The sequence below is a fragment of the Camelina sativa genome, chromosome 16, assembly GCF_030686135.1.
Source record: "Camelina sativa cultivar CO46 ecotype springtype chromosome 16, ASM3068613v1".
Classification (NCBI taxonomy): Eukaryota; Viridiplantae; Streptophyta; class Magnoliopsida; order Brassicales; family Brassicaceae; genus Camelina; species Camelina sativa.
The window spans coordinates 20,448,681-20,471,352 of record NC_141895.1 but is presented as its reverse complement, the minus strand read 5'-3'; the positions used below and the strand labels follow the sequence as shown (position 1 = coordinate 20,471,352).

Sequence of the window (22,672 nt, the reverse complement as noted above, 5' to 3'; positions counted from 1 at the left end):
GAAGTGAATACAGGAAGAAGCTTCTAGCATTATGTGTGTGTGTATATATATTGTCATGATAAAGATAAATAGACCATAGCTAGTAGTGAGTTTCTTGGTTAGAAAAGCAATATGAGTAACAGAAAATAATGCCGAGTAATGAGCGGACTATACGTCATGAAAATGAGTTATGGTTATTAGTTTATTACATATAGTATGGCGTATAGAATTTGGATAGGCAATGGTACTTTTAAATGAATTTTAATTATATGGAAAGGGATCTTGGCGTGCTGGTCGAGATATATAATACATTATACAATCATGGTTGTATTTTTATAAAATGAGATCAACAGGGTTACTAGGCTTCCAACGTCAAAGTTTCAGTTACGGGACCGGTAAGCTAATAGATAAGATAATACAGTTCTCTGACCTACTTCTGTTTAGTTTCTTCAAACCACCACACGGTCGATTGTGTAAGACTTTTTCTTTGGCTATAGAGCATATATTGATATTTGTCATATTGACTATAGTATTTTTGATTTTTCTTTTATTATTGTTGAAGTATGAAATACTGTTTAAAAATCCACTAGTATATCTGTTGTATATGTTAAAGTATGTATGTCCAACAGTCCTACACATATAAATTGATTAGTTACAACATGCGTGTAGTGTATATCCTCTAATCTTTATAAATTAATTACAACAAGCGTGTAGTGTATATCAAAATATATTAAATGAAAAAAAAACAGAAGGAAAAAAAACATGCATATGCAGTGTTTTGACCTTTTACAGTCATGATACTAAAACGTTGCTAACTGAAGTGAAACACTAAAACGCAATCAATTTCTCGAGAAGGGATCTATGTGAATCAGTTATGAAGTTGAATAATAACATTACTCATTAATTAGAAGATACATAATAATTGAGAGCAGAAAGTTATGGTAATTACGTGGTGTCGTCATATTACTTTCCAAAATAAAACGTAACATAAGAAGAGAGAAAAGATATGAGTGAAAAGAACAGCTAAACAAAGACTGGATAACGTTTGAAAAGGCGTCTTACAAGTTTTATCATTCACTAACGATCAGGGCCTACCAAAAGTAATATAGTAAAAGACTTTTGTTTTAGTTTATGACTTAAAGCTTTAATGTCTATAGAAAGTTCTAAACATTTTTGCTCCAAATTAGGGGTGTTTAATCTTAGGTTTTGATTTGGTTTTTCTTCTCTTTTTTGCATTTTTTGGGGTAATAGTATTTTGATTCGATTAGAATTAGACTGAATTGGTATTTCGAACATCTTTCTTTCATAGTACCTAGTAAATCTGTTTTGGTTTTTCCAAGATCAATAATGGTAACCATTTAGATACCGAGAAAGTATTCAGCGCATCGACAAACACATGAGAGACCAACTCCTGGCAATTGGTCTCAAAGGAGATAGACACTACAAATCTGGTCTCCTTCTTTGGCTAGACACTAGATTTTGAATTTACTTTCTATACACTCAACAATGATGCACTTGTTGTAAAACAATATTTTTACTTTTTAAATATAATTTAACATTATTTTCCAAAAAAAATAGATACCAAAAAAGTATAGTTTTAGAGATCGAGAAAAATATAGCAGAAATTAAAGGATTTTGATGAGTATTTTCGTGCTTGACTTCTAATAAGTCATTGGTCAAGTTCTTGAAAATAATAATAAAAATTGGTATTGCACACTTCATAGTTTTCTTGAATTTAGACTAACATAATTCAGTTGACTCGTCGTTCCTCAGTGTCAAAAGGAAAATGTTTATTGGAAATATTGTGGAGATCTTTTAGAGTTGAAATCAGTAGCTCTCTTATAACTATAATTAAAGATTTGAACTCTAATACTTCCTTAAAGGCTAGAGATCATCTGGATAAATAAAATCATAACAAAAATATTCAAAAGTTTTTTTTTCTCAGAAAAATATTCAAAAGTTATATATACAAAATGACAAGACCAATATCCCTCTGTTTTACTTTCCTTGTTCTCAAAGTCTGTCTATTTTCACATGGATATGTTCATAGCAAGATCAAATGTAATTGTTATATATATATATATATATATATATTTTATGTATATAACTTTTCTCTTCTTACGCATCAATGATGGGATCTGTTTACATTGTATTGTAAGAAGTAAGAATCTGATTATTATTATTTCTTTTATAAAGTCATTTAATTGTTGCGATATATCTGAGCATAACTTTTATATATTGGGAGACCAACATATCCTCAAAAGTGTATAAAGAAATTAATCAATGCCATATATGAAAGTAGATTAGTTATGGATTAAGACATAATTTGTCGGCATCTAATTATTTTGAGGAATAAAAAGGTTTAAACTCACCCACCTGGCCCCTATCACGGACTGTCTCTTTAAACAAAAGTTTTCACCTGAAATGAAAAGGGAACTACAAGAATGTAACATTACACATGCTATAGATTAGACACCACAATAAGCATAATATCTATTAGATAACCGGGATTAGAAGTTGGTTTAGATATTTGATACACTTATATATAACACTAATGTATCATTAGTTTACTAATTAATGAGAATAATTCTTCCTTTGATTCACTCTCTAACTGAATCTTGATTATATCTTTTATTTTATTTTATTTTTAATGTGTAATTTCATATTCTAAGGTACAACATACAAGGAAGAACAGTTCGCCCTAGCCGCAAACTCTCTCTGGCACAATCCCCGAGGCTCTCATTTTCGGCGGCGTCGACGATGGTCGGCGTCGCTGGGACACCGTTTCTTCTTCTTCGTCGTTTCATCTGTCTTTTAAGCTTGGTCTTTGCGTCTCTTGTTTCAATCGGTTTCTGAGATCTCAAATCTCCGCTCCTAAATTGCTTCAGCTTCAGTCCCCCTTCCCTCAGCCGATGGATCTTCTCGGCGAGTCCAGCTCCTTGAGGCTCCCAGTGAAGAGGGTCCCTTTGGACGCTGTTATCCCGCATCTCAGTCTTTCGCATCAAACCACCTTCTTCAGATCTGGTCTTAACGCTCTGCAACTCCAAGTCCCGCTGCTTTGTATCTCCGACCTAACTAGCCGAAGACTCCAACCTGGTCGGATGGCGACATCGAGACAAGGGTTTTGCGTTTATAACCCATGCGATTACTGCCCCCCTCCTTCCAATCCCTCAACCAAACTATCACATTCCCTGCAAAATCTAGCTGTTTACAGCCCTTATCCCCAATGGTCCAATATTGTGTTTGTGATAGGTTTTGATACATCTCTGATTTGGAAGCTGTTTAGACCCTCTAGTAACTTATTGAACCCAAATCTATTGGAACCTTTTATCCCTATTTTGGCTGGCGGCACACACCATGATAGCAAAGTAGAAGGCTCCTTAGGCTGGTTAGATATGTATTCCTGACAAGGTCAGATTGAAAGCTTGTATCAAAACTTTTGTAAAACCCACAACCCCGACCACCAATTGCCTAATGTGTCGAACTTAGGGTCCGGTTTATTGTCTCAGTGTAACTCTTGCTACAAGCTTTGTGTGGAATTCCTTAAACTCCATGGCCAAGAGCTTCATGCGAGGGAGGACCCACCTGCTTTGTTACAGTTTTGCATTTATCTTTTCAAGTATGCCCTTTGGACAAGCCCAACTCCCAACCCCCTTCCCCATTCGCTTATTGATGGTAAGCTTGGATATGTATTACTATTCCAGTGTATAACCCACTAGAAGTTTTGTGTGAAATTCCTTAACCTCCATGGCCGATGGCTTCATGTGAAGGAAGACCCACCTGCTCTGTTACCATATTACATATATCACTTGAGTTTAAAATTGTTGCAACTCTTGAACCTTAGTTCTTGATTAGTCTCTTATTGGCGAGCTACCCATCATGTGACTCCCTTCTGGAGCACCTTTTTAAAAGCCAATATGCATGTATTGCGCGAGCTGTCTATGATCACTTTTTGGTCGAGGAATTCGAGAAGTCTATCTTCATGTTCGATTTCGCTTTGGTCCCAAAAGATCTTTCAAGCATTGCAAGCCTATCAAGGTCAAGCACCCTCTTGGAAAACTCATGGAACCTTTCTCATTATCTGCTTTGTATTTCTATTTGTATGAACTCATCTCTTTTGAGATCTTAAGTTAATGAAAACTTTGTTTGACCAAAAAAAAAAAGAAGGTACAATATACGGATGTATCGATCATTCCAATTTTATTAAAATTGCTCACAAGGTACATTACACGTTCCAAGTTTGTGTTTGCCAATAATGTTTGTGTACGTACCTTTCAAATATCTGATATTTAAATTGGGCCTGCTACCTAAACTAACAGATCTTGATGGCTTTAATTCTTTATTTTTGTTCAATTGACCCAATTATATTGGGACAAAAACCATAATTAAGTGCGTCTGATTTTATTTTTCTTGCCGAAGCCCCTAAAAGTCTGGTCAGATACATTCAAGTCTCTCCACTAGATTCAAGTTTCTAATTTTCTTGCCAAAGCCCCAAATCCCCTAAGTGGAGAGACTTGAATCTTAATTTTTGTAACTTCGGAACGTTTTCATCGGTTGAGATATTGTATGTTTGTATCTTCAATTTAAATTATATACTATCCTTTTATTGGAATAAGATATAGTACGTACACAAACACAAATTAATCAAATACACTAGAAACTACAATTATAGAAAATCAATCACATCATGATCAATCTTTTACACCATATTTTACTATAATAATAAAGATTTGATAATGTTATTTTTTTAAAAACAAACAAATTCACGAGCATAAATGAATTTAGATAGGCGTTTCTTTATGGATGCATGTATCTTAGGATTTATTAGAAGCTCTTTGTTTCTCGAGTTTTTCGAAAAGAGAACCATCATAGACGGCTCTCACTGTCTCCTTCTGCAGCAAACCATTCTTGTCTTTGCACAAATCATACAATACCTTCCACTCCGCATACGCTAGAATCCTGCCATTGTCAGTCCACATAAATTATCAAAGATCATTCATATAATCGCGTTTTTGGGTATATAAAATTAAACCAAATTACTTACCCTCCTTTACGATCATTTGGTTCTTTGTTTGCGTTGAGGAGCTCTTTGAGTTCCTCCTTGGTCAAAGCATCGCTATGTGTGTGAGCATGCTTCGTAAATATCTCCTCGAACTTAGAAGCCACGAATCTTTAATATTTTTTTAAGAAATTAAACAATAAAAAAAAGTATTAGTAACCATCACAAAAGGTATCATTATACTATAGTTTAACTGATACCGTACCGTCCATCCTTGTCGTAAACGCCTGAATCGCTGCCATGTTTGGCAAGGTGGATATTCTTAACCTCAATCGGAAACGACAACGAGAACCCTTTACCCTACAACCAAACACGTCTTTGATTCTTTTTCTTTTTCTTTCTGTAACGTATGAGATTATATTTTAACTATAAAACAATATTTACCGGACGAGTTTGCCTGCTGAGACCCATGTTTATGAACATAGAACCGAATGTTGACAACGCATATCCACATCCGATTGCTCTAAATCCTATTTTTGTTTGTTTTGTCAATAAAATTAGTAAATATATAAAAGATTTTCCTTTTCTTTATTAACGGATAATACCATAACACACACACACACACACACAAGACAAAAGATCTCTAATAGAAATCTAGTTTTAGATATAACAAGACTGATGATGATAAGGACACTTTTGTTTTTTTGGTTGTAAGATCTTACCTTGAAATGTTTCCGATGGATAAACGATGCCATCTTTGTTTCTGTCGAAGAAGGCGACATGTCTCTGCAAGAAATTTTCTTCTTCCGGAACAAATTTCACTTCTACAAAACCACACAAAAACGTTTGTAAGAGAGATCTAATGGTAAAGATACATAACTACAAATATAAATGTTGGAAAAAGAATACCATTTGAATTAGAGGAAGCCATGGCCAGAGAGGAGAGAGAGAGAAAACTAAACAAAACAGGTTGAGAGAACAAGTAAATGAAAATAGTGAAAAGAGAAGGCAAACACAAGCATCTTTTATATTTACAGATTTGACTGTTCATTTTCTGTTATTATATGATAATGAGAATAAGTTTGATTCGATATGATGCCAATGTGATAGTAATATTTATAGGGTCTAAATAGTACCAGCTGGATGAATATATAATTAAACTAAATTTTCAGTATTATATATCTAGCTAGCATTCAATAACTCTATATCTAAATTGCAATGGCTAAATGTAGCTAAATCTGGTTGATTTTTTTTGTGAGCTTTGCTAGAATCTAGGTATATTATTAATTATTTAACTGTAGTCAAATAGTTAAATGTAATCTAAATAATGAAATAAAACTAATTAATAGTTTAATAAACAACTATACTAATAAATAAAATATGAATTTTTTTTTGGTAATGATAAAATATGAAATTGAAGTATCCTTCCATGGTTTAGTTGATGAACTTTAGAAATCCTTCCATTTTTTATTTTAAACTATTAAAAACAAAGAACTATTAAAATTGTGATTTCAAAATTTAACATGAGAATATAATATAAAATTTATAGTGGCTTATTCTTTTTCTTCTATGGTAGCTTAATTAATAATATAATGAGTATTGACATTATTAAAGTTCTTATCAATAGAATAATATTTTGGAATTATTTATGTATTGTTTCTGTAAAAAAATTAAATTTGCTTAAATTTATCAAAATAATCATAAATTTCTCAAACCAAAGTTTTCAAAAAACTATCAAAAATAATTAGTTAGTATAGTATGATTACTTTTTTTGTATGTCACCATGTCCGTAATTTTCCATGGTTTTAAACGAATAAGAGTAGATAAGTATCACGAAGTTGCTTTCGCTGATATTTCCATCCATATTTTCAATAATAATCCTCATCATTTTTTGTTACGAAAAGAGAATATATTTAATGTTCATTACTCTATGTTATGCTTACATGTGTTTGTATTAATGAGCATTTAATTTATTATAAGTGTACATATATCGTGTTTAAACAAAAAAAAGAGAATATATCGTGCAAGGACGACTGAAAAGGTTACTGAATTTAACTATGACCATACTGGGGGCTGCTTGGAAAGGTCTATACAAAAATAGTAATATACATTTTACTTATCGGCAAAGGGGGATGATCAAAATTGGTGAATAGGCGATAATGTAACTATTCATGGTGGAGACAGATAATATTTTCGTGGCTTGAAACGTGTCATTTTGAAAGAGTATGGAACTATCGATAATATGAATCCAATTAAGAGTAACAAAAAGAAGAAATTCACATTTTCGGTTTTGGCGTATAGAAAATTTTAAATTAAACTGAATCAAACCAAAGAGGTTCTTCAATATTTACCATCCTTTTCGAGCATTAGGTTATTAGTTTGCGTCGAGGAGTTGTTTTGGTTCCTCGATGGTCAAAGGTGGTCATAAAAAAATGACTTATTATAAGTCCTTAAGATATACTCCTTTGATCTGGTATCACTGCAGATTAAATTTGATCGTTTCTAATTTTATTGTTTGCACTTCTCAGTCTGGTTTGGATACAAATGTCACAGGCGCAAGATTTTTAAAACTTCAACCTAAATCCCTTTACAACTTTGGAACGTTTTTATAGGTTGAGCTCAAATCACTAAATTACTACTTTTCGTGAACAAAAAAAAAAATGTACTTGAGATATGATTGTGTTTAAATTGAATTACATTACTTTTACTGTTATACCATACAAACAACTTAACAAGTACGTACACAAATAATCAATTATATACGAAAACTATAATTTTATAAAAACAAACACATTGCAATATCTGCACACCATATAGTAATTTACATATAACATTAAAGTAATAATAACTTATATATAAACAAATAGACCGCCACAAGCAGAATAACCTTTTTTTTAATTAAAATTTATGGATGTTTCGTAGGAGTTTTAGAAGATCTTTGTTTCTCGAGTTTTTCGAAAAGAGAGCCATCGTAGGCAGCCCTCACTGTATATTTGTGCAACAATCCGTTCTTGTCTTTGCATAAATAATGCAATATCTTCCACTCCGTGTACGCTGCAATCCTGCATTTTTAAGTCACATAGATTATTCATATTCTGATATTCATATGATCATATTTTTGTTCGTTTTGGTATGAGAGACCAAATTAAACAAAACCGGTTCGATACTTACGATCCTTTACGATCATTAGGTTCTTTGTTTGCGTTTAGGAGTTCTTTAAGTTCCTCGTTAGTCAAAGCATCGCGATGTGTGTGTGCATGCTTCGCAAATATCTCCTCGAACTTCGAAGCCACAAACCTAACAAAATTTAAAATTATTTAGATTTCCCTAAATTCAATAAGTATGAATTAATTTGGCAAAGTAAAACCATACCGTCCATCTTTGTCGTAAACGCCTGAGTCACTGCCATGTTTGGCAAGGTGAATATTCTTAACCTCTATAGGAAACAAGATCGAGAATCCTTTACCCTACAACCAAACACACAACTTTGATTCCTTTTCTGTTTTTTGTAACGTATGAAACTATAATTTAACTTTACCAATAATGTTCAGATTACCGGACGAGTTTTGCTGCTGAGGCCTATGTTTATGAACACAGAAGCGACTGCTGATAATAAATATCCACATCCGATTGCTCTAAATCCTGTTCTTGTTTTTTCAAGATCAGACAGTAAAAACAGTAAATATATCAAAATATCTTGATAAGACCATATATAATAAGTTAATAACAGCCACACACACACATGTAGAAGACAAAAGATCTCTAGCTATTCTCTAATATACAAATCTAGGTTTAGATATTATGAGATTAATGATTAAGACATTTTTTAAGACCGTACCTTGAAATGTTTCCGAAGGATAAACGATACCATCTTTGTTCCTATCGAAAAAGGCGACATGTCTTTGCAAGAAATTGTCTTCTTCTGGAACAAATTTCACTCCTACAACCAAAAAAGTGTTTTAAAGATCGATCTAATTGTACAGATGAGTGATCACTAATTACATATATGAATGTTAGAAAACAAAAGAAAAGTACCAGTGGAAATAGAGGAAGCCATGATCAGAGAGAAAGAGAGAAAACGAATAAATTGTTGAGAGAAATAAAAGTGTAACTGAATATAGTGAAAAGACTAAAGAGGATGGCGAAACAAACGCTTCTTTTATATGTTTAGAGATATTTAATTTTAACTGTTTTGTTTTATGTTATTGGTATTATAATAAACAATGTGATTAAAAGATTCGATTCCATCTAGTGCGGCCAATAATGTAGTGTATATATATTTGTCATCGTCGTACTTAATTTTGATCGTATACGAAGACGATAAAATTAGTGGGAATCGTCAGGCACCACGTTACTTACGCTTAATACTTACTTCCTTTTCCTTTTTCTTTTTTTCAATTAATAATTCACATTATTCTTTACTCGGAAAATAATTAATAGTTCATTACTCTAAGTTGTGCTTTTTTAATTTTTAATTTAATATATATCGTGCGATACTGAGAAGGTTAATTGATTTACATATGAACACATTGAGCTCTGTTGAACGAGGGTTATACAAAAATAGTGTTATACATTACTTAACGGCAAAGGAGAGATCAATGAAGGTATGGTGGTGGGTATAAATATTAAATTCTTGGCTCAATAAAGAGGCTTTTTTTGAAGGAGAAATTAAAATTACAGAACAAAAGAAAGAAATGGAAATTATTAAAGGCAAAGGGTATATCCCACCACACAGGTGTGTTTCGTGGTGTAATGTTATTGTTTCTAGTCGCTTTTTTTTTTTTTTTTTTTTTTTTTGTCAAAGATTCTAGTCGCTTTCTATATTTATTTTAACGCATACACACTTAACTCAATGGGTTCTTGATCAATGAATGGACAATTTGTGTGCTAATCAGCTCCGCGTGACCGTGTGTGTATGACAAGCAAAGGCTCTGCGTCTACAAAAACATTAATGCTACTTGCTAGTTTTATCCATAGTTTAAATATGATTATGACAACTTCAATAATGTGATCAAATAATAGTTTTGAGGTATTTTGACGATAATATCTGGTATCAAATGATGCCGCCTAGCAAACTAAACAAGTTTGGTGTGCTCTATTTTTATCATTTGACCAAGTACATGTTCGCAGATCGGTAGACCGATTCTTTTAAGGTGTGTTGTTGGTTCGACTGGTTGATTTTTTTTTCTTTTTCAGTAACACTTATTAGTTATTACGCCAATTTGAATTCTGACTGGTGAGATATGTACTGATGTGCGATACTAATTACAACCATTGAACTACAATTTTGGTCTAGTTATATCATCAGCTGATGGTCAATCCAGTGAAATGGTGTTGAGAATTAAAGAAAAATATTGTGGCTCCTTACACAGTCCAATTAGCTTTGAAAATATGTACAAAATTGTATTAAATTATATCTAAATAATTATCCAAAATTTGTAGTGGTCTTTAAAAGAATTAAAAGTTCAAGGGTCATAATCCATAGGTGTACCAGATTTAATTTGGGTATCAATATATAGTGTTGTGCATGTAACAATAAAAGATTACAATTTCACATAAATGATCAAAGACAAAGTAAACATAACAAAAATCTGGATTACAATTTCAAGATGTTTTCTTTTAATTTGTGATAATCCTTAAGCGACAAAACATGTATACATTACTAATTTAATTTCTTCCAAGTTTCAATCTTCTTCTTCTAGTAATGCGCGTACATGAAAGTTTTCACCTTTCTTCTTATAGTAATGCGTATATGTGAACGACTAAACAATTACTTATTTTGTCAAAGTACATTATCAAAATTATTACGGGGTTTCTAAAAGTGTTTATACCTAAGGCTTGATTTGAATAAAAAACTAGTCTAAACAAGAAATGTTTTTAAAGATGGTTAGAACTTTAAGTAACGGTATTAATATTCACACGCATTTGAAAGAGTGAAGTAACAAAAAGGTTCATTGCGTAAAGATGAGTGCAACAGATTCCTTATGCTTTTATTATCATCTCTCGTCCATCTTTTCCAAAGGCTGATGATGAGAAATTGAGAACGCTATACAAATTCCTCTTCTTCACATTCACATTTGGTGTAGGTCATTGCTTCTACACATTACCACAACATTCCCTCGGAACATTTCCAAATTTTAATCATTACACTATATATTATTCTTCAAAACAAAAATCACAACACCATAATTAAGTAACATACACCAGAAGGATGGATTCAAACCATTTAAAAGACAATCTAATCCACAACATAGAAAATGTTTTTATTTGACAAGCTCAAAATCCTCAAATTTCAATAATTTATGAAGTTTGTTTAGAATCAAATTTGTGTTTTTATACCCCTTGAATCATTAAGGCATGACTAAAATTATTGGTCTTACCTTCTTGAGTGAATTAACAGCTTTAATCTCCTAACATGACTTCAACAAACGATTAACAGTTTGTAGAATCGGTTTAAATTGGCGGTTAAAAGAGTTGGTCGAGTATTATATAGGACGGTTTTGTTGCCTCACTTTTATATAATTTTTTTATTTAAACCGTCCATATCAAGAGCGAGTTCAATCTCTAACCACTTCAAGTTCTACTATCAATCAAATCCAAGATACTTTTGAATTAGTTTGGTCTGTTGTGGTGGATATATGTATTGTATTGGTTAAGCTCGCACTGCTTAAAGTTTGGTCTGCAAGATACCAAAGAGTAGTAGCACGCGTCTACAATTACATGACTTCCAGCAAACATTTTTCATCAATCTGCCAATATAAAAAAAGTTAATTTCTTTGCTTACCTCCAGCTTTTGCTTTATCAATTATATGCAAAGGCTCTTCTTTTGATGAGATCTTTAACCAAACACAAAAGTAAAAGAGCAAAAAAGTGAAGGAGAGTGGAGGTTTATTTATATAAGGGCACCTGTTTTGGTGGATATATTCTCAAACATAACATAATATAATACATAATCAAATGGGTAGGATTAGGCCTGTGGAAGAAAAGGTTCTGTAGCAGGACCATCTCAAAGCGTTAATTGCTGTTTATATACATTGTTGTCTCTTTTAAAATCTTACAAATTCCTCATTACCTCCCTTCACATCACACAACATTTCACCACTAGTCCCTTTGGGTCTGTCCTCCCTTCCTCGTGACCTGATGAGACGTTCGGTTTGGCTTAGAATAGATACAGAATGGGGGCTCTTTGCTCAGAGCAAAACCAAAAATGTTTCAAAACAAGAAGCAACGCTATAATTTCCCCCATTAAAGAAAAGGAAATGTTACCTTCCACGGGTTGAGCTAACTTGCGGTTGTGCGATGACATCATTTCCTTTTTAAGCTGAATCAGTAAATCCTCCATTGTGTATTCTCTTCTCCAGTTAGCGAGCATAGGGAAATGACTGGGTTCAACCTGAACGTTCGGTTTAACCCAGCTAGTTAAAAATATGCATGCAGCTGAAAAATCATAGTACAAAAACAAGTTGTTGTTTTGCTCGAGCTTACCACTCCATCATCAGGGTTGACACAAGCCATGTTAATACGAGTCTGGAACCTAACAGTAGGTGGAGTTTCAGGATAATCCTTTCCACAGAATAGCTTAAGCTGAAAGATCTTTCCTTCATACGCAGTCTGATACCAAAACTTATCAATCTCACTTCACATATACCAAAAGTGTAAACCAAATATACTAATAGTCTGATAACAAAAACTTATCAATCTCACTTCTCAGATAACAAAAGTGTAAACAGATATATACTAATCTTCATTTTTCCCCTACTTGTGTCTCTTCATTCCCCCAAAAAATGGTTAAAAATGCTACATAAGGCTAAGATCTCAGCATAAGGACCATATAGTGACAAACAAAGTAGCTCAACTTGAAAGTTTATCTAGCTCAAAGATTGCATCTTTTAAGGTTACAACAACATTTTTCTTGTTTTTAGCATCAAAATTCAAAAATTGAAACTTTATTGTTATATTCAATGCAAACCACCACAAGTTGTGTTATGATAAGGAAGAAGAGAGATTAGAGAGAGAAGGGGGGAAAGAAAGGGGGGGGGTACATTATGAGGACCAATAATGGTACCAGTCCAAGATTGCATCAAAATATCATCAGCATCATCCATTCCATAGCTCACTGTCCCATCTCCAATCCCTTTCTCACCTCTTTCAAGCTCTTCCAATAATCTAAAGTTTCTCGGAACTGCACATAAAAAATAAAAAACCGGGACTCTCGTAATCTGTATAATCGAAATCATTACTCTTAAAAACATAGGGAAGCAACAACAAGATTAACAAAAGAAAAGAAAAGGTCAACACTTTAATAAAACCCAAGATTCCAAAACCAAATAAAACCTAAAAAAAAAATGAAATTGGATTTTCAAAGACTAACCAACGACCTTCTCTTCCTCTGAACCCATTTGGCTGAGTTTATTACAGAACAGTATCTAAAAGAGGAGGATTTGGTTCGAGAAATGAAAGAAGAGAGAAACAGAGAGAGAGAGAGACTAATAGAAGAAGGAAAAAAAAAAAAAAAAAGGAAAGAGAGAGAGAGTTGGTCAAGTGCGCGTAGTCGCACGGTAGTTATTTTGCGACCCTCACTTTTTCTCCACCACCTCCAACTATTGTCTGTTTTTTTAATTTTTAATTTTATTAACTCCAAAAATATATTAAAACTCCAAGAATATTTATAGAATCATCAGTAACATAATGTTACTGCACGCATCAATTATTAATTTACCCAAATTTATTATTTCAGAATTGTGTCTACGTCTGAGTCAGACGGTCTGACGCGTGTGATATCCCATTATTGAATTAGAAGAAATAGCAACAAACCATAACAGCGAGAAGTATATGTGTAGTAGTGGTGCTGTGGTGGTGGTTCTTGCTCTGTCTTGACTTTTCACTTTCCAGTTGAAATTTCCAACAAACTCTAACTCTACTTTGTGTTTTCAGGACGTAAACTAAAAACACACAAAACAGTAATCAGTAAAAAATAAAAAAGATAGAAAAAAGTTGGACGCAAATGTATGCATCTTTGGGATTCTTCTATTCTATTGTAGAATTTGAATTACAACTAGAAAAAAAACCCACAAAGAGATGTGGTTTCAAATCTAATTAGATAATAGCTTAAGTCGTCGACCTATCTTCTTTTAAAACAAACCAATCATCCATCTCTCCATCATCATCACTAATGTTACCAAGGAGTTCCTTTCTTCTCCGATCATAACATCTTGATTCTGTTTCCTTCTTCGTATCTTGTTTCGCTTCTGTCCCATTGCTTCTAACCTTCTGTGTCATCATCTCCAACTTCCATTGCTCTCTCTTTTCTGCACTCCTTGAAACATTACTTTTCCCTCCTTCCACTGGAAATCCCATGAAGCCATCCTCTACTTCTTCTTCTTCTTCTCCATCGCAGTGTTCTCCACTCTCTTCCTCTACAAAACTCCACGTCTTTGAAACTCCGCTGTGAGTGTGACGATCGGCAACTGTCTTTGAATCCGGAGTGACATTTGAAGCCTTTTGTCTCTTGTGATCACACTTCAAACATATCGAGTTCCTTCTAAAATTTATGTAATTGCACCTGATGATGTATAGAAACAATATCAATTTCTAACAAATGTTTTTAAAAGTTATTAGATTACAACAAACCCTTTAGCTTTTAAGGTTTTAGGAAGGATGACTCACGACTCGCATTCCCACTCTCCTGGATTGATTTGACGCATTGTAGGCTTCTCTTTGCACCTTAAGCATCTTGTGTTTTTCGAAAAGTTCAGGAAGTTGCATCTGTGGAAGTAAAACATACAAAACTAAAAAATCTTAAACGGGTTTTCATGGTTGTTAATCAGATTAGACACTAAATTGAAAAAAAAACTGTGAAAGATGTCCTCACGTTTGGCATATCCAGTCTCCTTTCTTCAGTGGGAGATGATCTTTCTGTTCTTCCTTCAACTGTTTCAGCCTTTCCTCAGAAAAAACATCGCACCGCAAGCATCTTATGTTTTTCGCAAAATTTAAAAACTTGCACCTACCAGATAAGAATGGTTCACAACAAAAGACAGTTTAACGATTAGTATAAGTCAAATCAAAATCGATAAATGCAGCAAAATTACTTACTCTGTACAATGCCAATCCCCTGGCCTTTTTTGTGGGTCTCTCTCATCACTATCCTGTGAATTTGGCTGGAGCTCATCTCGACCTGTCTCAATCTCAGCAGATTCAACATCTTTTAAGCTATACGCTACACTTTCCCTCAGCAACTTCCTCACAGAATCTTCAACAAGTTTGGTTTGACAGGCACGGTTCTCCACAACAGGAGAAATGGAATCAAGCCCGTGAGTTAGCAGTATACGCATGACATCAATAGTTCGAGCACCTTCATCTTCTCGTGCTTGTGCATACGCCCTTTCACATCTCCCTCTCAAGTTGCAAGAGCCACACACCTACTAAGTAAATATTTAAGCTCAGTTAAGTAAGTTTCCAGTGAAACCTCAAAAGTGACTATAAGCTCTTACTGACTATAAAGAAGGAAAGCAACATAAAGTGAGACTGAGAAGAATAAGCAAATCATACATTTCCTTCATCAATGCCCACATAAGCTCTTAAACGCTTTCCTGAGTTCACAACCTTCCTGTCAATGCTAGGACATCCACACCCAACAATCACTTTGATATCTTTCCTCGACAAGTCTCTGTAAAGGTACAAACTTTTTATGAATTCTCACCAATTTCAACCTATAGAGAGAGTATTTTACCAACAGCAATACGTCGAACACCTGGTGTGCAAATTTTATTGAAATTAAAATCGCATTTACCTCACGAGAGTAAAACGATGGCGGGCAAAATTGAGACAAGCGGTACGAATATGATTCGATTCCTTAGAAATCATCAAGCTTTCTCCAAAGTAACCTTTTTTCACAAGCATACCCATCAAATCTAGCCACTCGGGCCATGGGTGGTGAGAGCATGGATCAACCAAACCTTGTCTAGCGATCTCTGTGCTTTGGGTATAAGCCAGATTGTGGAATGGTCTTGAGTATCCAATGATGATACGATGGAAGCATCTATGATCGAACTTGAAAGATCTCATCTTTTAAGAAAAAGAAAAAAAAAAACTCAAAATTTACATATTCCTTGCACTCACCATTTGCTTAAGCTATAGTTAGGCCTGTTCGTTTTTGTCAAAAAAAAAAAAAAAAAAGCATAATACAGAATCATTCACACATGGATCATCCGAATTAGTTTTAAAATTTTAGGCAAAAATTTGAAATTGATTTGGATGATTATAGTTGAACCATTTGGATGAAGATGGTTCATCCAAAAATAACAGTAGAATTATTGATTGACCATTCAAATGAACTATTTTTTTTGTCTTGTTTGTTGGGTTATTTGTTATTGAAATGAATTATTTAGATGTATCATTTAAATAGATTATTTAGATAGAAATGCTAAATGATGAAACGAACAGAACTTTAATCGTGGAGAAAACAACAAAAAATGCCACTAATTAAGTGTCTTTTGTCATGGCAGATCTCAACCTCGGTCTCACGCTTTTCTTAGGAAGAATGATAAAAGAGTTTCTATGTTTTAATTGTCGTATCATTCTTCACTAGAGAAGCTTAAGACGGGGATAAGTGTTCTGTCACGACAAATACACATTGAGGTTTATTGTTTTCTCCCAAATTATATAACTATAGTTTATGCAAAATGATAAGTGTAAAGAAAATGTAAATTAATACTTGAGGTTTTTTGAATAAGCTTAGAAGAAGTGAGACTCTTTGTATTGTATTTATATGCACTTTTTGTATAAGAAAAATTTATTACTCTCTTCTTTTCAGTAACTGTTGTTTAAGATTTTTTTTTCATATATATTACATATTTACATGTTTTCTCATTGGTCACTGTATTAAACCAATAAGCAATAGGGATACAATTAAAAGAAACGTAAATTAAAAATGAAAGACGACATTTAAAATGAAACAAAAATTAAGTATCATATATCAAAACGGAAACGTAACAACGTTTTTGGAAGTGAAAAAAACTTACTCCTATGGGCAAAACGTAACGGCAATTACATTCTTTTGCCTTCCTATTTAGTTTGTTTTTTTACAGTCAATGACCTTATTAAAGTTCTATTGGAAAAACGCAAGTCAATAGCATCGTTTTCCTTATTTATTTTTATTTTATGTTTAAAAAACTTATCAAATTGAGAAAACGTAACAATAACATCGTGTTGTCTTCTTATTTACTAGAAGTAGTAGTAGTTTTTGGAAAGTCAAAAACTTTATTCAAGTCAATAAGATTGTTTTGAGTACTTTTGACTTCTTATTTTAGTTTTTTTCCTGAAGTTAAAAAACTTATTCAAGTTTCTATTACAAAAAATGTTATATAACCTCGTTTTTTCTTCCCGGTTTATCTAAACCTGAAATCCATCTTGATTTTTTGAATTCAAAATTATGATATAGGCGAGTTTAATTCAACTATTCGAATTTAGACTATGCTAAGTTTTTTACCCTTTGCAACCTCCTTAGTTATAAATAAACACAAATTTGATTTAAAAATTAACTAACCTTATTACACAAAAAAAAATGGAACTGTTTAACGGTTCCTTAAAGATTAACCTTTTTTTCTGATAACAAAGGATACAAGATTGGCTCAAACAAGCAAATACGAATGAACATTGTTAACATAGGTAACTAAAAGCGGAACTGTGCGAACGCGACGCACAAGATTATCCGCTTTACTATTATGTGAGTGCGGAACGTAGACTAATGAGAAGAAGGCAAACTCCTCCTTATCCGTCTGGATGTCCTCCAAATACGGTGTAAAAGCTGGCCACTCGGAGGGCGAAGACACCATCTTCAATAAGTCGGAGCAGTCAGTGAGAAAAACAACAAATTGGTTATCCGCCCCAATCATACATCGTATGGCCCAGACAAGAGCCTCAATCTCAGTATGAAGAGGGGTCAGACTACGGCGAAGATTGGTAGCTCCCATAGTGGGGACGTCACCATAGGGCGACGTGCAGAACACCCTCTTCCTGCATAACAGTTTGTTGCTTTCCAGGAACCATCTACAAAACAAAAGTAACTCGCCAAAGAACTAGGAACCCCGAGACCCCTGCTTCCCCAGGGAACAAACTCAATAGGAATAGTCGATGGGACCACTATGTCCTCTGTTTGAGCCAAAGCCCATGCTTTTGCCTCATCCTCCGCTAGCCACAAGATCGCTAGGGGATTGGAATCTAGATTACTGAAGAGTTTATCATTACGCGCTTTCCATATATACCATAGGATCTAGGGAAAAAATTCTTGTGTCGGAACATTTGTAAATCGCCAAAATAGAAAATCCATGTTTGTGAAAATTGAAGCCGATGGAAAAACACCCAAGGCTGTCGAGAACTGCGATATAGCCCAAACCTGTCTAGCAGGTGGACATTCAAAGAGGGTATGATTAATTGTCTCCTTCGGAAAGCACAAAGACCACACGTGGTATCACAACTCATCCCACGTTTCCGTAGATTAGTTGTAACTGCCACACAACCCGAAAGAACTTGTCACATGAAATGACGAAGTTTCGGTGGGCACCTAATATCCGGACCAAAAACGTTCGACCCAGAGGAAGCCGTCCGTTGAGGACGGAGAAAGCGATATCCTGATTTAACCAAATATTTACCACACTTGGTAAAATGTCATCCCGGCAAATCCGGCTTATCCGGTTGCCGCAAAGGTAAGGCAGAAATTATAGCAACATTTTCCGGTACAAACATAGCCGTAAGCTGAGCTATATCCCAAGAATTAGAACTCCTGTCAATGAAATTTGCAACTCGAAGCAGAGGATCAGGAGGCGATCATGTGCTCAATGCTGGTCTTGGGGATTGAGCAGGGATCCAAGGGTCAGTCCATACAGAGATGGAAACCCCAGATCCTACTCGTGTAATAAGTCCTTTGTTCACCAGAGAGCGAGCATAAACTATACTCCGCCACCCATAGGACGGCGAGTAAGATTTAATTGGATCCAAGGGATCAGAATGCCGATAATATCGTCCTTTAAAAACGCGTGCAAAAAGCGATTCTGGTACTGTAATCAAACGCCAGAGTTGCTTTGCCAGCAGAGCAGTATTATAATCATCCAAACATTGGAAGCCTAAACCCCCGACTTCCTTGCCACTACATAGTTTATCCCATGACACCCAATGGAGCCCTCGTGATTGTCCCGATGAACTCCACAAAAAATTAGAAATCGCACTAGTTAACTTCCGCGTAACCGTCTTAGGTAACCGGAAGCAGGACATCACGAAAGTAGGGACAACCGTTGCAACAGACTTAATCATTACCTCCTTGCCCCCTTTTGATAAAATCCTAGCTGGCCACCCACTTGCCCGGGCTTGCAATTTGACTTGGACAAATGAGAAAATTTTTGTTTTTGCCCCATCCAGGCTTTCTGGGATACCTAAATAAGAACCCATGCCACCCAAATTTGTGATCCCCAGAACCCATTTTAATTTTTCCCTAATCCCAAAATCCACTTTATGGCCAAACTGGACCGAAGACTTCTGAAAATTGATCTGTTGGCCAGAAGCCCGTTCATACCTCTTGAGGATCCCTAAAACCACTTCACATTGACAAATAAGAGGTGTGAGATAGCAGGACTAGCGGTCGAAACCTTGATACCCGTAAGAAGTTTCAATTGTTCTGCTTTCCGAAAATGTGCAATACGCACCTCCGTACAAAGAATAAAGAGATAAGGGGACAGAGGGTCTCCTTGGCGCAGATCCCTTAGACCCATAGGCTTGCCCATTAAGTAAAACCTTGTATTGAACCGACTTGACACAGCACATAATCCATGTTATCCACATTCCACAAAAACCAAACTGCCTGAGTAAATGCTCGACGAAAGACCATTCGACCCGGTCGTAGGCCTTACTCATATCCGTTTTAATAGCCATGAACTTTTCCTTACATGAGGGGTTTGTTCGTAGACCGTGAAACATTTTTTGAGCAATCAATATATTATCTGAAATTAGGAGACCCTCTACAAATGTCGATTGTGTTTCTGAGACGAGAGATGGTAAAACAGTGCGAAGTCGCTGGCGCAGAACCTTTGATATAATTTTATAACCAACGTTGCATAGACTAATAGGCTCTAACTCCGTCATCCGTGTTGGCTTGTCCACCCTTGGGATAAGACATATATTTGTCACATTAAGCCTCTTATCAAAATCCCCATTCCTCAGGAAAGAATTGACTGAAAATATGAGATCTGCTTTAACCGTAGCCCATACCATTTGGTAGAAAAGAAAAGTCATCCCATCTGGACCTGGAGCCTTGTCCGGATGCATCATGAAAAGTGCATGTTTAACCTCAAGTTTTGTAACCTCTCGAGTTAAAAATTCATTTTTCTCCATCGAAATAGAGGGTTGAACCTCATCTAACATTTTCGCAAATTTCGTAGGTTCCGAGGATGTAAAAAGATCCTGAAAATAGGAGACCGCAATATGTTGGATATCCCTCTCTTCCGTCATCCAAGTACCGTGTTGATCATGGAGACCAACAATCCGGTTCCGAACACGTCTTTGCTTTGTTTGAGCATGAAAATAACCGGTGTTTTGGTCACCAAAGCGCATCCACCGACTTCTGCTTTTCTGGTACCAATACACCTCCTCATCCCTATAGGCCTCCCGTAGACGCCAAGTAAGCTCCGCCAGTTCATCAACCGAGGCTTCATCATCTTCCTGAGCTATCGCTAATTTGGCCTTGATATCCTCAAATTGTCTCCCGCCCAAAAGGTAATTGCTCTTTCCTCCACCGAGATATAGCACGGCGACATTTGGTAATTTTGTCTACCAGAGAGGAAGAAGTTCCGGCCCCCGTCGAGTCCTCCCATCCTTCAGCAATCGCATCAAAGAAACCCTCCTTATCCAACCACCATCTATCAAATCGAAAACCACCCCAAACTCGTCGACTTTTATCCTCAATAACTACTAACAAGGGTTTGTGATCCGATGCAAGCATCAGTAAATAATCCGTAAAGGAATCTTTAAACAAATCATGCCACTCCTCATTCGCCAAGGCCCGATCTAAGCGACACTGTATCGGCTTCTTATTCCGCCACCCTCTATAGGAGAGACTATCTCCAAGAGCAGGAAACTCACGTATGCCACAATGTCGGATCATTGTATTAAAAGGTACTAAAGAACAGGCATGGCGCAAAGTACCACCTCGTTTCTCATGATTGCCTTTTAACTCATTAAAGTCTCCAATTAAAAAGCATGGAGCATCTCTATTCAAACTGATTCTTGTTAATCGTTCCCAAACTATTTCTCGGTTCTTTGGAACCGGATCACCATAAATAAAAGAGAGATAAATTGATTTGCCTTTGTAAGTAACCTCCACATCAATAATTCGATTGGACTCAAATAAAATGGAAATATTATTATTATTATAAAAAAGTGCAAGACCACCACTATAACCAAAAGGTTCAACCGTTTTTAAATGTGAATAACCAAAATGACCAACAAAAGGTTCTAAAACAGAAAAAGATTGTCTAATTTCAGAGAGAAATAGAAAATCAGGCCGATGTTTCCCCCACAAATCCTTAAGATAACCAATAGGTGCTTTATTCCCCAACCCTTGACAATTCTAGCTCAAAATCTTCATTTTTCTGATATTGGTTTAGGCGGCTTTGAACCACCAGTTGGTCCCTTCTCCTGCTCCTGGTTCCTCGGGACAATACCCTCCTCAGCTACATCAGTAGTCTTTGGTGCAGGGCGTTTTCTTGGAGTTGTGCGCAAATACACACTCAGCTTCTTGGAAGCTGCTCCTCTAAAAGCCAAAGGCGGCTTAGCCATACGAATCTTGTCCAGCGGTGGTTCCGAAACTGCCATAGCATCAGCGGTGACCGAAATATCCATAGGATCTCCCCCTGTATCAGCTTCACCCGTATCAGCTTCACCCGTATCTACAGCCGTAGAGGTCGAACAAGCATCTAAAAAGGGATCAGCCAATGAGTCTTCCAAATTTATGTCATGCGTGAGATTGGGATCAGCTACCTCTAAAATGAAAGTTGTATCCCCAACTTGAGCCATCAGCGGGTCCTCAATTACCCCAGAAGTTGTCCCGGTTATAGCTTGAACCTCCTGAGCCGTCGGAGTAATTCCCTGTCCAGCCTCAGACTGAACCGTGAGACCACTCTCAAGCTTTCCTTCGGAAAGCTCCACCAGTTTAGAACCCAAATTAGCAGAACCTGAGGCTGTCAAGTTAACCTCCGTACCAGGACCTTCAGCATCTCCCTGTTTAACATTTGGTACCATTTCAGATTCTTGGAAAGGAGGTCGACGGACTCTCTTGAGCGGAGGGACTCCACCAGTAGGGGTAGGCCTGACTCCCTGATCCTCAGCTCCCATTATTTGACCTTGTTCCATGTCATCACCCTGAACCTCCGTTGAAGAAGAAACAATAGGGGCAACAGTCCAGATCATATGACGATACTCATTGAACTGCGCATAGTTGTTGTACCACCGGGGTTTAGCAGGGGGTTCACCTGACTCACCATCAGACTGGATTTTGACACCCGAAGCTTGTTTCCCCTTAACAACCTCTGGTTCTTCTTATTATTTGATGTTCCTTTGTTGTGCACTTCCTTCCCCTTCCCTTTGGTTCTATCAACCCCTTTGTTGTCCATTTCCTTCCCTTTGCCTTTTGATTTGTCACTTGTG

The 22,672-nt window shown here is 35.7% G+C and overlaps 3 protein-coding genes across 5 annotated transcripts; all 3 read right to left on the bottom strand.

Annotated features, from left to right (window-relative positions):
* Positions 1–4,561: 4,561 nt before the first annotated feature.
* LOC104753756 (putative peroxygenase 4) lies at positions 4,562–6,072 on the bottom strand. The gene is made up of 6 exons (XM_087491201.1): positions 5,888–6,072; positions 5,701–5,802; positions 5,423–5,508; positions 5,244–5,338; positions 5,024–5,149; positions 4,562–4,938 (listed from the first exon to the last, which is right to left on the bottom strand). Exons 1-6 carry the CDS (start codon positions 6,027–6,029, stop codon positions 4,794–4,796), a joined length of 696 nt encoding a protein of 231 aa, XP_087347327.1. The 5' UTR covers positions 6,030–6,072; the 3' UTR covers positions 4,562–4,793.
* Positions 6,073–7,655: 1,583 nt separating this feature from the next.
* LOC104750906 (putative peroxygenase 4) lies at positions 7,656–9,300 on the bottom strand. The gene is made up of 6 exons (XM_010472765.3): positions 9,014–9,300; positions 8,817–8,918; positions 8,535–8,620; positions 8,351–8,445; positions 8,150–8,275; positions 7,656–8,040 (listed from the first exon to the last, which is right to left on the bottom strand). The coding sequence occupies exons 1-6, from the start codon at positions 9,033–9,035 to the stop codon at positions 7,884–7,886; spliced, it is 588 nt and encodes a 195-aa protein (XP_010471067.2). The 5' UTR covers positions 9,036–9,300; the 3' UTR covers positions 7,656–7,883.
* A 2,549-nt stretch (positions 9,301–11,849) lies between these two features.
* Positions 11,850–16,352, bottom strand: LOC104750904 (ubiquitin-conjugating enzyme E2 variant 1B). Of its 3 annotated transcripts, XM_010472763.3 has the most exons (10): positions 15,771–16,352; positions 15,530–15,647; positions 15,074–15,399; positions 14,850–14,984; positions 14,645–14,743; positions 14,158–14,540; positions 13,021–13,160; positions 12,464–12,589; positions 12,245–12,371; positions 11,850–12,115 (listed from the first exon to the last, which is right to left on the bottom strand). In XM_010472763.3, exons 1-10 carry the CDS (start codon positions 16,043–16,045, stop codon positions 12,057–12,059), a joined length of 1,788 nt encoding a protein of 595 aa, XP_010471065.2. In that variant the 5' UTR covers positions 16,046–16,352; the 3' UTR covers positions 11,850–12,056. The 3 variants fall into 3 exon arrangements, with proteins under 3 accessions (XP_010471065.2, XP_010471066.1, XP_087347326.1); XM_087491200.1 differs by lacking the exons at positions 11,850–12,115; positions 12,245–12,371; positions 12,464–12,589; positions 13,021–13,160 and having other exon boundaries at positions 13,973–14,540; positions 15,074–15,402; positions 15,771–16,349; XM_010472764.3 differs by lacking the exons at positions 14,158–14,540; positions 14,645–14,743; positions 14,850–14,984; ... (1 more) ...; positions 15,530–15,647; positions 15,771–16,352 and adding an exon at positions 13,350–13,619.
* Positions 16,353–22,672: the final 6,320 nt, after the last annotated feature.